General features: G+C 39.1%; 1 protein-coding gene across 1 annotated transcript in view; it reads left to right on the top strand.

The window, feature by feature from the left end:
* Positions 1–18,120, top strand: part of LOC115097565 — a 96,965-nt gene that overhangs the window by 49,715 nt on the left and 29,130 nt on the right. Inside the window, exon 5 of the mRNA XM_029613502.1 lies at positions 1,697–3,482. Coding sequence (XP_029469362.1) covers positions 1,697–3,482 — 1,786 coding nt within the window. The remainder of the gene's footprint in view (positions 1–1,696; positions 3,483–18,120) is intronic.

Below are 18,120 nucleotides of genomic sequence, written 5' to 3'. Positions count from 1 at the left end.
CCATGCCATTGATACAATTAATAGCAGTGGCTATTCCCTAAGTAAATTTGATTAATAGCCGTTAATGGACTTCCCCAAGAACATATCCAAACCTTTTTTTGAACCGAGCAACACTAACTGCACTAAACACATCCTCTGGCAAAAAATTCCAGAGCTTTATTGTGCATTGAGTGAAAAAGAATTTTCTCCGATTAGTCTTAAATGTGCTCCTTGCTAACTTCATGAAATGCCCCCTAGTCCTTCTATTATTCGAAAGTGTAAATAACCAATTCACATCTACTCGTTCAAGACCTCTCATGATCTTAAAGACCTCTATCATACCCCCCTCAGCCGTCTCTTCTCCAAGCTGAACAGCCCTAACCTCTTCAGCCTTTCCTCATAGGGGGAGCCGTTCCATCCCCTTTATTATTTTGGTTGCCCTTCTCTGTACCTTCTCCATCGCAACTATATCTTTTTTGAGATGCGGCGACCAGAATTGTACACAGTATTCCAGGTCCGGTCTCACCATGGAGCGATATAGAGGCATTATGACATTTTCTGTTTTATTAACCATTCCCTTCCTAATAACTCCTAACATTCTATTTGCTTTTTTGACTGCTGCAGCACACTGAGCTGACGATTTTAAAGTATTATCCACTATGATGCCTAGATCTTTTTCCTGGGTGGTAGCTCCTAATATGGAACCTAACATTGTGTAACTACAGCAAGGGTTATTTTTCCCTATATGCAACACCTTGCCCTTGTCAACATTTACATTTCATCTGTCATTTGGATGTCCAATCTTCCAGTCTTGCAAGGTCCTCCTGTAATGCATCACAATCCGCTTGTGATTTAACTACTCTGAATAATTTTGAATCATCCGCAAATTTGATAACCTCACTCATCGTATTCCTATCCAGATCATTTATATATATATATATAAGGGGTGATGAGCTCCGCGGCCACCTTTTTCCCCGGCCGTCCAGCGTCCTGCAGCCTTCCGGCTCAGCCTTCAGCCCTGCGATCGCCTCCTCAGCCGGCCGCAGCTTCTCCGGCCTCCCAGCCGCCGACCCGAAGACCACGCGGCTTTCACCAGCCCTCCCCTTCCCTGAGCTCCGCTCCACCACCAATCGTAGGTGAGAGAAGGGAACTGCGCTTATGTCAGCACCTGGGAGGGAGGGGAAACAAAGAAAGAAACGAACCCTTTAAATTTTGAGCAACGCTCTGCGGCGCCGGCCGTCGCGCGCACAAAGGAGCGCGACCTAAGGGGCTTGCCCCTTAGTGTGCCCCTTTGTGCGCACTTTGTGCTTAAGGTACTACAAAACCTTATCATTGTGCTTACAGTGACGCATTGTTCTCACCTTGTCCTTCTGTGTTCTCCTTGCTTACAGTGCCATTTAATCTTATCATTGTACTCACAGTGCCACTCTATGATCACTTTATCCTTTGCACTTCGGTCCCGCTCCTTCTTTACTCCTCTCACACATCACTTACCACCAAGTGCCACCTTTTCCTTCTTTCCTGAGTCACCAACATGGCCTCCTATCCCATCCCTTGTATCCACTGTCCCACCTCCAGACTCCTTGTCCCACCTATTCTCAACATGCAGCCTCTACGCAAATCCTTAATCCCCATTCTCACCTCTCCCTTAACACAACTCCTGGGCCTTGCCACTTTCACTCTAATCCTATTCAACTCTCAATCGCTCTCAAAAAAGGTACCCATACTCAATGACCTATTAACTGACTGCAATCCAGATATCTGTGCTATAACCAAGACCTGGTTTAAAGATACTGATACTGTAGACATTAATCAACTTCCCACCCTGTCATATGACATCTTCTCAATCCCCAGACCAAAGAAAAGAGATGGCGGCCTCCTTCTTGCAGTAAAAAAAAATCTAAACTTCAAACAGACCCACATTACCCCTCCTTCCAAACTAGAAATTGCTCTCTTCAAATCCCCAGCTCTACAAATGTGCCTTGTATATGCCCCGCCAGCCCTGCTTGAATCCAATCCCTCTCCCATTATAGAATTCATAGTGGACTACATTAATGTTGACACCCTGGCTATTATCCTTGGAGATTTCAATCTCCATGTTGTCTCTCCAGCTCCCTCCTCTTCCTGTGACACCTTCCTTCGTGCTCTCCATGCCATTGGATTCCAACAAATCATCACCTTCCCTACCCACAAAGCCGGCCACGTGCTGGACCTAATTTTCATTAATTCATCCATACAGTCTGTATCCACTCCATCATGCACCCCAGTCCCTTGGTCCAACCATTATCTGATTAAAAGCCGTCTTACCTTCAATGCCTCCCCTGTCAGAACTAATCCACAACACACTACTATAATAGCTAGAAAATCCTGCCCCAGTGAGGAACTTGCCACAGCCCTTTCCATCGCCCTGCTCAACCTTGAGTGTTCTGACCCTGCCTCTGCTTTATCCTCTTGGTGCAATCTTACTGAAGAGATAGCTAATAAATTCTGCCCTATCTTCAAACATGTCATAAATACTGCCTCCAAACCATCCAATCCTTGGTACACCACGGAATTAAAAACACTAAAAAATAACCTCAGACTTAAAGAGAAAATCTGGCGCAAAAACCCCACTCCTCAGCATGCCGCCAGTTATAAAACCGCTCTACACCATTACAGGCTCTCTACCTTGAAGCATAAACGAGATTTCTATGCTGCCAAGATCCATGACTACAGACTCAACCCCAAAGCTCTCTTTGCATATGTTTCCGATCTCACCAAACCCTCTTCACCTGTCGTACCGGACTCTGAAGCTGATGCCAAGTGTAATGAACTTGCTCAGTTCTTTCACAACAAGATCATGAACCTCCTCTCCAGATTCCCTGACTCTACTACTTCTCCCCTCTCGAGACCTTCTCCCTCCTCCCCCATCCTTCTCTCTTTTGACCTCACCTCTTCCAAGGAAATCAAATCCATTCTTAGAAAACTTAAGCCCGCCTCTCACCCAAGTGACACCATCCCTGCCAAAGCGCTACTTGCCATTCCCAACACCATATCAAGAGCAATTGCTGACATCATCAACTGCTCACTATCTACTGGTTCTGTCCCTGACACTCTCAAACAAGCAGTGGTTAAACCCCCTAAGAAGCCATCCCTTGATCCAGAAGACCCCGCAAACTTTCGCCCTATTTCAAACTTTCCTTTCATTGCTAAGATAATGGAAAGAGTTGTTAATTCGCAACTCATGGATTATTTAGAAAATCATGACATTCTGCATGCTTCACAATTCGGTTTCAGAAAACATCTCAACACTGAGTCCCTTCTGCTCACTCTGACAGACCACATCCTCATAGGAATGGATAAGGGTAGCAGCTACCTCCTTGCCCTCCTTGACATTTCTGCAGCTTTCGATACCATATGTCACAACCACCTTCTAGACCGCTTAGAAACCATTGGCATTGCGGGCCTAGCGATTGCATGGCTTAAGTCTTACTTATCGAACAGAAAATTCTCTGTTAAAATTGGTAACGCTATCTCTGCCTCCCACCCACTACAACATGGTGTGTACCACAAGGTTTCCTCCCTCTCGTCTACCCTCACCCCTTTATGCCATCTCTTAGCCGAGCTCAAACTCAAATTCTACCTATATGCAGACGACATTCAAATCGTTATCCCCATCCACAATTCCATCACTGATGCCCTGGAGCACTGGGAATCCTGCCTGGTGCCCATAAATGCTCTGCTCACGAACCTCCATCTTGCTCTGAACACAAACAAGACTGAACTCCTCTTTATTTCCCCCCATCCTCATTCTAAACCACCCCTACTTCATGACCCTACTAAACCCCTCCTACTGCCAGACTGTACTTGCAAATACAGTATAAATCAATCCTCTGTAAGAGATCTTGGAGTCCTCCTGGATCCTCAATTGAACATGAAAAAATATGTGAGCTCCATTCTCAAAGATGGTTTCTATAAGCTTAATGTCTTAAAAAAAACTCAAGCCCCTGCTTTACTCTCAAGACCTTCGCACTGTGATTCAAACCACCCTCCTATCCAAACTTGACTATTGCAATTCCCTCTTTCTTGGACTCCCCTATGCAACAACAAAACCGCTCCAAATGTTGCAAAATGCAACTGCCAGAATCATAACTAACACCCGTAAAACGGACCATATCACCCCTATTCTGAAAGACCTGCACTGGCTCCCCATACCATTCAGAATAATCTATAAAACACTAACCACGATACACAAATCCATTCACTCTCATAACTCCCTGTGGCTGGATATACCTTTTAGTGCTGTGCAACAGAGCCGCCCTACAAGAACAGTTCACTATGGAACCCTTCATGTCCCTTCTCTGAAAATAGCACACCTCTCTTCCATTAGGGAACGTGCTCTTTCTATCGCAGGCCCCACACGTTGGAACTCCATGCCCATGATGCTACGATTAGAATCCTGCCCGAATAAATTAAAAAAGAAATTAAAAACTTGGCTGTTTCAACAGGCCTACCCAGATTAGTCTCCTTGCTTCCCTGCCTCTGAGCCCTCCCTCTAGACCCTCTTTCCCTTGAAGCCTTCATTCTCCCCCTCTGCCTGCTCCTCTCATCTCATTCCCCTCCCCCCCTTTTCCTTCAGGGACCCAACCTTCCTTGCCGAGAACTCCGTGCCCTCTTTTTCTTTTCCCCCTTCATTATTTAGTAATCTCTTCATATTATGCCCTTTTCTGTTGTAATTATCTTGCTGAATTGTTGTAATTAGTTTCAGTTTTTTAATTTGCATTTTGATTTTGTTTATTCTCTCTTTCTTCTCAAACCTACACTCTCGTTGCCCAGTTGGCTTCGTTTTTCCCCTCCCCCATCTCCTTGTTTTAATGTATTTTCCGCTCACTTTGTTAAAATGTGAACCGGCATGATGTCTCGTACTAATGCCAGTATATAAAAGCTATTAAATAAATAAATAAAATAAATATATTGAAAAGCACTGGTCCAAGTACAGATCCCTGAGGAACTCCACTGTTTACCGTTTCCCACTAAGAAAATTGAACATTTAATCCTACTCTCTGTTTCCTGTGTTTTAACCAGTTTGTAATCCACGAAAGGACATTGCCTCCTATCCCATGACTTTTTTTACTTTTCTTAGAAGCCTATCATGAGACTTTGTCAAACGCCTTCTGAAAATCCAAATACACTACATCTACCGGTTCACCTTTATCCACATGTTTATTAACTCGTTCAAAAAAATGAAGCAGATTTGTTAGGCAAGACTTCCCTTGGGTAAATCCATGTTAACTGTGTTCCATTAAACCATGTTTTTCTATGTGCTCTACGATTTTGATCTTGAGAATAGTTTCCACTATTTTTCCCGGCACTGAAGTCAGGCTCATTGGTCTATAGTTACCCGGATCGCCCCTGGAGTCTTTTTTTAAATATTGGGGTTACATTGGCCACCCTCCAGTCTTCAGGTACAATGGATGATTTTAATGATAGGTTACAAATTTTAACTAATAGATCAGAAATTTCATTTTTGAGTTCTTTCAGTACCCTAGGATGCATACCATCCGGTCCAGGTGATTTGCTACTCTTTAGTTTGTCAATCTGGCCTACTATATCTTCCAGGTTCACAGTGATTTCGTTCAGTTCGTCTGACTCATCACCCCTGAAAACCATCTCCAGAACTGGTATCTCCCCAACAATCCTCATTAGTAAACACAGAAGCAAAGAATTAATTTAGTCTTTCTGCAATGGCCTTATCTTCCCTAAGAGCCCCTTTAACCCCTCTGTCATCTTATGGTCCAACTGACTCCCTCACAGGTTTCTTGCTTCGGATATATTTTAAAAAGTTTTTATTATGAGTTTTTGCCTCTATGGCCAACTTCAATTCAAATTCTCTCTTCACCTGTCTTATCAATGTTTTACATTTAACTTGACAATGCTTATGTTTTATCCTATTTTCTTCAGATGAATCCTTCTTCCAATTTTTGAAGGATGTTTTTTGGCTAAAATAGCCTCTTTCACTTCACCTTTTAACCATGCCTGTAATCGTTTTGCCTTCCTTCCACCTTTCTTAATGTGTAGAATACATATAGATTGCACCTCTAGAATTGTAGACGATATAGTTTTTTTTAAAAAAGGGGGGGTGGTTATTATTTTTTTAATAAAAGGGGGGGTTATTTTTTTAAAAAGGGGGGTTATTTTTTAAAAAGACATAATCAAGGCAAAAACCCCTTACTCTTAAAAAGTAAAAAACCATCCAAAATTGTTCAGTAAAACAGATAAAAGAATGAATAAAAAAATAAATAAAATAAACCTATAAAAGAAGTATAGAAAAAATATTGTTATTGAAAAAATATTATATATATGCTTAGTGAAAAATAAAAATTGAAACCAAACGGTGTGTCTAAAGATACACACTGAGATCTGTTTCTCCATTGAGACCCATTGGGGAAATGGTCATAAATTCAAAAATGAACTGTTGTTCAAGCCTTAGCAACAGATTGTCAAAATCTCCTCCCCTCCAATAACCCCCCCCCACCTTTTTTTTTAAAAAAACAACTATATCGTCTGTTTTGATAGGTAACTATATGTACCCGGACATTTGGCTACCAAATTTTTTGGACTCTCAGTGCTGTTTATCATAGTCTGAACGAGATTGAAAGGACATGTAATGAATATAGTTGTTAGGTGAGAATTGAGTCTTCCTTATTTATCCAGATATATACATTTTCACTCCCATTTTTACTCTAATTTATGTTTTTATACTTAAATTTGACTCCCCCGTTCTGAATCACTAATGACTCTGGCTATAGATAATTTAATATAGGTGGTGATGTTATCACGAGCACTAGAAGGAGGGGTGGGGTATATTTAAGCCCCGAGCCGGCTCAGTCTAGTTTCACACAGCATTTGCTAGGGCGGCGAGTAGCTGCATGCCGTTCTATCCAAGGTAAATATCTGAATATGTATGGCTAATACTAATTTGTTTAGAAAATGCTAGTTTATTGTCAGAATGGTAGTGAATCTTAATCCTCTACAAGGTAGAATTTGCATCAGTTTGTCCCGTTTTTTAATATCTTCTTGTTTAAAAGAGCACTGTCATTTTTAACAGATACAAGCCAAGCACTAGTGGCACACCTCATTAAAATCATGTGAGTTTGCTATCGCGATCATCAGAAGGTGAGGTGAAGCATAAGTGTGCCGCAGGACGGCTGGTTTAAGCTCCTTTAATATATGTTTTAGCGGAGAGTAGCAGCATGCGGTCTGCTTAAGGCACGAAAGACAAGGGTTCTACATTATTTAATGTTTATTTAGAACATAATTGACGATTTATAAAAAAAAAATTGTCTTTGTGTCCTTTGTTTCTCAGGGTTAGATGTAAGGCGCATGATATACTCCACCTTTTTTTATGGAATGGTATTTAGTTTCTATTTTTAATGACTACATATTAATCTTTAGTGACTACCCTTCTTACAGAGCTTTTACATATTCAAGGTAGAGTGTTTGAAATAACTGCCATACAATCCTACATTTATTTAGTTTTAAAGTTGTAAGGAATCATACATGATCCTAGTGAAAAAACCTTGGATTGTTTTAACGTTTATTTTTTTCTTTTGAAAGAATTTACGATATCACTGCCTGCATAGTGATCTATGGTTGAAAGTATCTGTTCTTAGAACAGGTTGATATTCAGCTTGCTTACTCATGTCTCTTCAACTACGACACATATGATACCTGCACTGATCTGAGCCAATTCAAGTGGTTCAAAAAGGTACCTTTGCTATATAATTGTTATCACCTTCATTATATACAGTTCATTATATGGAGCTCAAATAGTGACCTACAAGTAAAATCATCCATTCTAATTCATTGATTCTTTTTCACTTTTTTTCATTGCTTTTGGTTTTTTCCATCTTTTCATTTTTTTCAGTGTTTTCATTTTTTTCTAGATTTTGGTTATCATTTTGTGTTTTTGATTTCTTGTTTTTTCGTCTTTTTCTAATTCCATTCGTTCACATATCTTAATTTACTTTACTTTAAGTTACACATATAATATTTCTCCATTTTTTAACAAGGCTGTTTGGTTGCACTCATTTTTTAGACTCTGAGGTTTTTACACCCATACATGTACTCCTTTATATGTACCTCAGATATTTGTAATTGTTTCTATTCATTATTTTTTTATATATATTTCATACATTTTACAGTTAATTCTGTTTGTCATTTTTTCATTTTGTTACATTAACATCTGTACATTCAATACACACTTGTCTTATTGGATTTTTATATATGTATTTTCTACACACAAACCTGCTATCAATTTAAAGTGCAATATGTTTATTATTGTTACATTTTATTTTTATCATTTTATATGATTTATACAAGTTTTTATTGCATTTTACTTGTTATTACAATATTTATGTTTGTGTGTCTTTTTATTTGTTTTTTATTTGTTTGCAATAGCCCCTGAGGCAGCTCGTAGAGCGAAACTCGGCCAGAGTCGGGCAAGTTTCAATAAAGTCCATGTTTTACCAATTCCACCTCGTTGTTCTTTGCTGCTAAACTTTCAATAGGACTGGTACAATAGTATGATTTAGTTAAGACCTTGATTGAGTTTTAATCATAAGAACATGCCATACTGGGTCAGACCAAGGGTCCATCACGCCCAGCATCCTCTTTCCAACAGTGGCCAATCCAGGACATAAGAACCTGGCAAGTACCCAAAAACTAAGTCTATTCCATGTTACCGTTGCTAGTAATAGCAGCAGCTATTTTCTAAGTCAACTTAATTAATAGCAGGTAATGAACTTCTCCTCCAAGAACTTATCCAATCCTTTTTTAAACACAGCTATACTAACTGCACTAACCACATCCTCTGGCAACAAATTCCAGAGTTTAATTGTGCATTGAGTAAAAAAGAACTTTCTCCAATTAGTTTTGAATGTGCCACATGCTAACTTCATGGAGTGCCCCCTAGTCTTTCTATTATCCGAAAGAGTAAATAACTGATTCACATCTACCCATTCTAGACCTCTCAGGATTTTAAACACCTCTATCATATCCCCCCTCAGCCGTCTCTTCTCTAGGCTGAAAAGTCCTAACCTCTTTAGTCTTTCCTCATAGGAGAGCTGTTCCATTCCCCTTATTTTGGTAGCCCTTCTCTGTACCTTCTCCATCACAATTATGTCCTTTTTGAGATTCGGCGACCAGAATTGTACACAGTATTCAAGGTGCAGTCTCACTATGGAGCGATACAGAGGCATTATGACATTTTCCGTTTATTCACCATTCCCTTTCTAATAATTCCCAACATTCTGTTTGCTTTTTTGACTACTGCAGCACACTGAACAGACGATTTCAATGTGTTATCCACTATGACGCTTAGATCTCTTTCTTGGGTTGTAGCACCTAATATGGAACCTAACATTGTGTAACTATAGCATGGGTTATTTTTCCCTATATGCATTACCTTGCACTTATCCACATTAAATTTCATCTGCCATTTAGATGCCCAATTTTCCAGTCTCACAAGGTCTTCCTGCAATTTATCACAATCTGTTTGTGATTTAACTACTCTGAACAATTTTGTATCATCTGCAAATTTGATTATCTCACTCATAGTATTTCTTTCCAGATCATTTATAAATATATTGAAAAGTAAGGGTCCCAATACAGATCCCTGAGGCACTCCACTGCCCACTCCCTTCCACTGAGAAAATTGTCCATTTAATCCTACTCTCTGTTTCTTGTCTTTTAGCCAGTTTGTAATCCACGAAAGGACATCGCCACCTATCCCATGACTTTTTACTTTTCCTACAAGCCTCTCATGAGGAACTTTGTCAAACGCCTTCTGAAAATCCAAGTATCCTTACCAATGCCAAAAAAAGGGACCATATCACCCCAATCCTCCAGCATCTCCACTGGCTTCCCATCAAATATAGGATTCAGTTCAAGACTTGCACGATGATTCATAAGGCACTACATAACATCTCCCCCCTCAACTTAACTTTCCAGCTTCAACTACACTCTTCTAACAAACCAACCAGAAGGGCATACCAGAATAGAATGATCACCCAACCTGCTAAATCTACCCTGAGGAAACGTGCTCTATCCACAGCAGGCCCGTCACTCTGGAACTCACTACCACCGGACCTCCGCCTTGAACCGTGCCATACTACTTTCAAAGTGAAACTCAAGACTTGGCTTTTTCATCAAGCTTTCCCAGAGAGCTAAAAGCAAGAAGAACAAACTTTCAGCCTTGTCTTACAGCATTATTGTAATGTTCATATTGTGTCAGTTATATGTTTCAAGTTGTTTTCTAAGTTGCTCTCTAAGTTGATCTTAGCTGTTTCATAATAGATTTTACCTTGATTATTATCCGTTCATTATATTCGATATGTTCCATGTAAACCGCCTCCCCGGCGATAGTTATTTCTGTTAAATGTGAACCGGAGTGATATGTATTGTATACAGGAACTTCCGGTATATAAAAACCAAAAATAAATAAATAAATAAAATAAATATACTACATCTACTGGTTCACCTTTATCCACATGTTAGAACATAAGAACATAAGAAATTGCCATGCTGGGTCAGACCAAGGGTCCATCAAGCCCAGCATCCTGTTTCCAACAGAGGCCAAAAGAACCTGGCAATTACCCAAACACTAAGAAGATCCCATGCAACTGATGCAATTAATAGCAGTGGCTATTCCCTAAGTAAAATTGATTAATAGCCATTAATGGACTTCTCCTCCAAGAACTTATCCAAACCTTTTTTGAACCCAGCTACACTAACTGCACTAACCACATCCTCTGGCAACAAATTCCAGAGCTTTATTGTGCGTTGAGTGAAAAAGAATTTTCTCCGATTAGTCTTAGATGTGCTACTTGCTAACTTCATGGAATGCCCCCTAGTCCTTCTATTATTCAAAAGTGAAAATAACCGAGTCACATCTACTCGTTCAAGACCTCTCATGATCTTAAAGACCTCTATCATATCTCCCCTCAGCCGTCTCTTCTCCAAGCTGAAAAGCCCTAACCTCTTCAGCCTTTCCTCATAGGGAAGCTGTTCCATCCCCTTTATCATTTTGGTTGCCCTTCTCTGTACCTTCTCCATTACAACTATATCTTTTTTGAGATGCGGCGACCAGAATTGTACACAGTATTCAAGGTGTGGTCTTACCATGGAGCGATTTAGAGGCATTATGACATTTTCCGTTCTATTAACCATTCCCTTCCTAATAACTCCTAACATTCTATTTGCTTTTTTGACTGCTGCAGCACACTGAGCTGACAATTTTAAAGTATTATCCACTATGATGCCTAGATCTTTTTCCTGGGTGGTAGCTCCTAATATGGAACCTAACATCGTGTAACTACAGCAACGGTTATTTTTCCCTATATGCAACACCTTGCACTTGTCCACATTAAATTTCATCTGCCATTTGGATGCCCAATCTTCCAGTCTTGCAAGGTCCTCCTGTAATGTATCAGAATCCACTTGTGATTTAACTACTCTGATAATTTTGTATCATCCGCAAACTTGATAACCTCACTCGTCGTATTCCTTTCCAGCTCATTTATAAATATATTGAAAAGCACCGGTCCAAGTACAGATCCCTGAGGCACTCCACTGTTTACCCTTTTCCACTGAGAAAATTGACCATATAATCCTACTCTCTGTTTCCTGTCTTTTAACCAGTTTATAATCCACGAAAGGACATTGCCTCCTATCCTATGATGTTTTAGTTGTTTGTTTTGTTTTGTTTTTCTCTTTATTAGGTTTTTAAAACAAATCCATTTACAAAAATTCCTTTGTTACAGAAATATGAGTATTATATCAAGATTGAAATAATCCTAAACCAAAAAAATACATCTTTCCAGAAATAACAAATTCCTTAATTCATCCATTAGACCCCAATACAAAGCAAGGGTGAAACAACATATATAAGGAGATAATATAAGAAACATTATATCTTTTTTAAGGAAAAACAGAGTATTTCAAGCATTCCTCTCTAGACTAATTGTACTACCCCTCCCCTGATGTTCTAATTTCTTAGCATCAACAAAATCCTTTAATTGCTCCGATTGAAGAAATATATAGGTTTCACTTCCATACTTAAGAACACACTTACATGGGAACCTAAGTATGAAGGTAGCTCCAAGCCTTAAAGCATCCTGACTCAAAGCTAGAAACCTCTTTCTTTTCTGTTGAGTCTCTCATGTTAGGTCTGGATATATTCGTAGACGGGAGCCCATAAAGGGTACATTAATCTTTCTAAAATAAGCTCTCATTATTATACCCAAATCATTTTCATTAAAAAATGAAATCAAAAGGGTTGATTTTTCAATAATCTCATATGTGGATGATTCCAGAAACTCAGTTAAGTTCTCTAGTATATTCTGAGTAGGTGGCGTTGGTTGACTCTTCCTTATAGGCAAAAAATACACTTTTTCTAGGGGTGGGACTTTATCTGGGGAAATTTTCAATACTTCTCAATATAATGATTAACAGTTGTTCTAGGCAATTCTCCCACTACCCTAGGAAAATGTATAATTCTCAAGTTTGAATGCCTTAGGGAATTTTCAATATTTTCCATCCTTCTTTTAATCAACCCACAATCCTGTATTAATACTGTTTGAACATCTCTAACTTGCTTCAAACCTGTTTCCAATTCAACAAGTTTCCCAGAAACTTCCATTTTATATCCATCAAAATTAACATTTAAGGTCTCTAGCTGATTGCTGTCAAAAGATTAATGTAGTATCCAATCTGTTATGGATTTCGCCATTGCAGATGACAAACTCCACAAGCTGTCTAAAGTGTCAACTTGTGGCCTTTCCAGAGCAGTCTCAATAATGGGATTGGGAGGGAAATTCTGTCCCAAGGCCTCACCTCTATTGGGCAGATGATCTTATACTCCTCCCAGATGTTGTCTCCTCCTTGAGATTCTCTATTCTCCACTGGGTTTCGTGCTCAAGCTCCTTCAGACTCCACCCTCCAGACTGATCTTCTTGAGCTGACACTTCGGGGCTCTGAGACAGTAGTGGTGTCGATGTCACTCGGGCAGATGGTGGTAGACGGTCATCTAATGGGCTAAGGGAAACTACCAAAGCTGAATCTCCAGCTCCTTCCTGGAGTTCAGCAGCCGGACCTCTTAGCACCCTTGTGCTTGAAACTGTGGCACATTGCGCGATTGTTTTCTGTCCAGCTGGGATCTCTGAGATAGAAGGGTACGCTCTAGGTCTCCCCTTTCTTTTTGCCGGCATTATCACTTCAAAGAAAAACTTTACTGAAATAAGAAATTAAGACGCTATGACAGAAGCGCTGTTGCCACAGAGTCTGAAAATTCAAAGTTCACCCTTGCTGTGGTAGCCGAAAGTTCAAGAGCTTTGCGCCTACTCCGTCTATTCCGGACTAAGCCGGACAAAGCCATGCACCGGCGGTGGCGGTGCGCCACTCTCACGCAGATTTTATGGCGTTGGCCCCTCCCAGCCATCGGGGCAGGCGGGAAGACATAGCTGTTTCTCTCTGGCTCAATTTCACCAGTTAAAGCGTCCTGCTTCTGCTACAACGTAGCTCCGCTCTCACGCAGATTTTATGGCATTGGCCCCTCCCAGCTGTCGGGGCAGGCGGGAAGACGTAGCCGTTTCTGTAGCGATGCAGGAGACGCAGGGAAAGGAGAGACATGTCAGACAGGATTCTTATGGGGCCATCATCCTCTGATCATCCTCTGAGGATGTTGTTTTTATTATATCGAGTTACAGAATTCCACAGCATCTACTATACAGTATATGATTGGTTAATACGTCCTACGTGCTGGTATATGTTGTCTGCGTCCATACCTACGTTGCTATGGCTACAATCTCTCATGCTGTGCCGGTTTCTGTGTCAAGCAAGCATACTGTATCTAGGGCTAAAGGTTATTTGTACTAAGAGTAAAGTCTGTAAAAACAAGAGCTTAAGAAATGCAGACTCTGTGTCTGTTCAGAACGAGATAAACAAAATACTGAAAATGTTTATTTTTTTTATTTTTATTTGTGTTTTATTTGTGTTTTATTTGTGTTTTTCTATATCGGCATTCACGGCAGATTCAGCCGAGATGTGCTGATGTAGGCCTTTCAGTGAGAAGTGCTAATGCAGGCACTTCAGCTCCTTCGTGGCTTGCCAACCAAAAGAGAAAAGGCTTGCATCTCTACATCTCACCTTTTCTTTTTAAATTTAAAGGAAATCCTTACTTAGTGAATTAGGTAAAAGTATGTTAGCAAAATTGGGTAAGCAATGAACACAGCAACAGCAACATATTAAAATAACAATACAAAGTAATACAATGAGAATTGTCTTTCTGAGACCTGCCAAGTCAGATGTTATGAAATTGTGCATGTGTTCAGTAATGGTTACATTAAGGAAGGAGTGTATTCTGGACATGTTGTGGTGCAGGATGAATGTGTGATTGCAATATGGGTATTTCCCTATCCTGAGCCCTGTCATACTGTTATTAGTATAATCCCAACAAAAAGCAGCGTTCTCTTGTACCCTACTATCCAAATGCATTACTGTGTAATTGGTGAATTTATAAAGACCGTTCTGTAAGTCCACGGGTAAGTAGTCCATCCTGATAGGTTAAAAAGAACTGGATGCATCAATAGTCCTCCTCTGGAATGGGTTGGCATGTGCATGCAAACCCAGCAATCTGTTTGGTTCAATAGTTGTGATAAAGTCTGTGCATCGGTAATGTACATATTGGATTGCCAGTAGTTCTTGTTCAGACATCGCCATGGCAGGAGGGAGAATGCAGAGTAAGAAGATGCACATCACAATTGTCAATGAATTGGTGTTCAAGCAAGAAAATGTAGCAGGCAAAAAGTTCTCTGGAGTTTTTTCAAGTCCCTGCTGTTCCAGGAGCTGTGTGGATTGGGGGTTCTGAAGACTTAGGGAGAAGTTTGAAATCGGATTCTGCAGTTCTTGGTGCTATGCCATCTCTCCACGGCTTAAGGAACCCAGACTGAACCTGCGGGAGCAAGCACAATAGCATATCCTCTTCCCCATGATAACAAGGGGACAGGACCATGCCAAACAGAGTTAGATAACATTCTATACAAAACTGATGGTTATGGATTGCTAATCCTGTTCCCAAAATGATTGTCCACAGCTGTGGCCTGAATGGAATATGATATGTTTAAATGATTTAAGGTAAACAGTACTAGGGGCAATTCTTGCTTTTAGTTTGTGTTTGTCAAAGGCTGTCTTACTCCACGATGGCCTGTCAGTGAGTGGAGTGGTAAGGGATGCCAAATATGTGTTTGATGTTCCAATGTTGACAAAAATCAATGAAGGAACGGCTGCTATAAGCAGGGCCATTATCAGTTTTTAAAACAGATGGCAATCCCATGACCGAAAAGGTTCTTATACAGTGATTAATAACATGCTTGGTGGCCTCCCCTTTTTGGGGGGTGACCCATAGAAAATGCGAGAAAGTGTCAATGGTTACATGTAAAAATTTCCAAGGGGCAAAAGGAGGATAGTGAGTAACATCCATTTGCCAGATAGCATTAGCATGTAAGTGGCTCCTAATGTGGGCAATGTAAAGTTGGTGTGTGCAACCTTTGGAGGGCTGATTGTAGTGTCAGAAGGATAACAGGTTCTCATCTAAGCAAGGGAAACACATCTAGAGCAAAACAAATGCAAAGAGAAAATTAGGCAAAAAGTATCAACAGTGCAGTTCCTAATGATGGCTGCAGGATGTCCTCTGTGGTAAAGGCATGGAAAAGGCTTGATGGGATGATTTCTGAAAATCAATGGTGTATTCAGTCAAATTCAAATTAATTAATGAGAAGATTTCATCATGACTATAACTCTACTATTACTAATCTTATATAATGTTTTCCCACTTTATTATTATTTACAATGAAGAAACAACTTAATTGTATAGACAATTACATAAAAAACATATTTCACTCACAGCATGTTCAGGTGTCAGGACATACACATAGCACAAAAGACAGAAGGCAAACAATGAACACATATTTTTGAGCAAAAAAAATTAAATCAAAATGTGGTTGGAAAATATTTGGAAAAATGTTGTAGTCAATCTTTCAGCAAGGTATATCAATTTTTCATTCATCAAGGCCTAAATGTGATATGTGTTCCTTATGGTTTTGACTACCTAATATAGTAAAATAGCATAAATTCAAATTAATCATGTGAAGGAAAAGTCAATTGCAGTAGGCTGAATCACAAACAATAAGTATTTCAGACATTACATTAAACATATGTTACACAAGACTGACACATATTCATCCATCCTACAAATATTCATCTTCTTATCATCAAACAGACAACAGATAACACATAATTGGAGCTCAAAATTCATATCAAGAGGTATCAGAAATAAAATTAGATCAAAAATCAAAAGATGTGTGAAAAAAATATTTGAAAAATGTTAAAAAAAAAAAAAAAAAGTTTGGAAAATGTGAAAAAAAAATTTTGGATTGATCCAGTAGAAAACAAAAATCAGAATTCTGTTTAAAAATGAAAAAGAAAATAAGCTGCAAAGGGTTCATCTTCACATCTCTCATGGCGGGAAGGCTGTCAATCTGGAAAATATTAAAATCTGGCACACAGGAAAAAATTAGAATTAATTCTACTATACAATTTAATAAAATCAATTTGGATTTGCAAGAAAAAAAACTTGGGGGAGGGGTTGCATTAAATGTAGCAACCCCTAACAGTGATTGCTTGTCAAAGAATAGGAATCATAACTTTTTTCAATGTCTCTCTGTACTATCAAAACAATCTCAATTCTCTGTCTTTTCTCCCATAATTACCATTCACAACTCTCTTATTCACATACGCACACCTTTTAAACAACTTCCAATAACGACGCTCTATTTAAACAAAACTTCTTTAAAAAAAAAAACCTTTTCAACTCCGCACTTCCTATACTAGCAAGACACAGATGTTTTATTCACTGTAAAGAAAATTAAACTTTCTTGCTAAATCATGGCTATATTATTCTCAATATCTTTAACTGCTTCAGGAATCTGTTTCTAAATTTAAAGGATTAATTCATTGAATCAAGTTCTCTCCTCTGTTTAAACCAAACGAAACCTAATTTTTTGCTGGAGAAACGCTGTTCTGCCCACACTAGCCCCCCCCCCCCCCCCGCTCTCACTCTGTCTTTCTTGTTGTTAACTCTTAATTGCCTCCTGTAAGATGAAGGGAGAACCTTTGAAAAGAAAAAAACCCCCTAATACTTAATACTGCTTGTAACTTTCAGTAACCTCAGCTCAGTATTAAAGAAGTTTGAAAATAGCATTGAAGGTTGAGGGCAAAAGAGGTTTGGAGCAGGAGATAATTCAGGAAGAAAAGGTATTAAGTATGTGTTATGAGAGAGAAATATCGCATGCGCTTGATAATCAGATAACAGATACAGAAATTAGGGAGAGAAACTTAAAAATCGGTACAGTGTAACATTAACTTACTTAAACTACAAATCCTTATACAAAAAAAAATGTACCAGCAAATGATAACATAACTAGATAGCGTCAACCAGAAACTAGCAAGGATTTGCTGGTCTCTTGGAAACAGATTCTATCTTAACCTACTCTGTCCTAAAATGAATATTGCAGTAAAAATGCAAATTATGTACACTTGCAATGCAAGCTGAAAGCCAACAATCATTCTGCGAAAGAGAAATGAGAGAGAAAAAAATAAAGGACAGATTACACATGCATATAAAATAAGTATCTCAATTATTGAATTGCATCAGTAATGCAAGCATTACATTTGCTTCATGTTTTAAACCTACATAAACTGCCTGCTGTGTTTAAACAAAACGAAACTTTTTTTTTTCTTCAGCTGACTAGAGAAAGCACTCGGCATTCACCCACATTAGTTCAACCCCCCTCTTCTCTCTGATCTTCTGCTGTTAACCCTTTAACTGATTTAGCATTTTCAAGTTCTAAACTTTTAAACATTAGTAAGTACTTTTTCAATATCAAACAATGCCTGAAATTAAATCTAATTGTTCTTACAATGTCATAGTACAGGGCAGAAAGCAAAAAAGTGAGACTAAACAAGATAGGATAGGAAGGAAGTAGAAAAAGTAAAAAAATTATTTCATTGCAAAATTCTGCCAAATATTCACTTCGTTCAAAAAAA

This window comes from Rhinatrema bivittatum, chromosome 8 (assembly GCF_901001135.1).
Source record: "Rhinatrema bivittatum chromosome 8, aRhiBiv1.1, whole genome shotgun sequence".
Lineage (NCBI taxonomy): Eukaryota > Metazoa > Chordata > Amphibia > Gymnophiona > Rhinatrematidae > Rhinatrema > Rhinatrema bivittatum.
The sequence above is the reverse complement of the archived record's forward strand: the minus strand, read 5'-3'. Positions and strand labels throughout refer to the sequence as shown.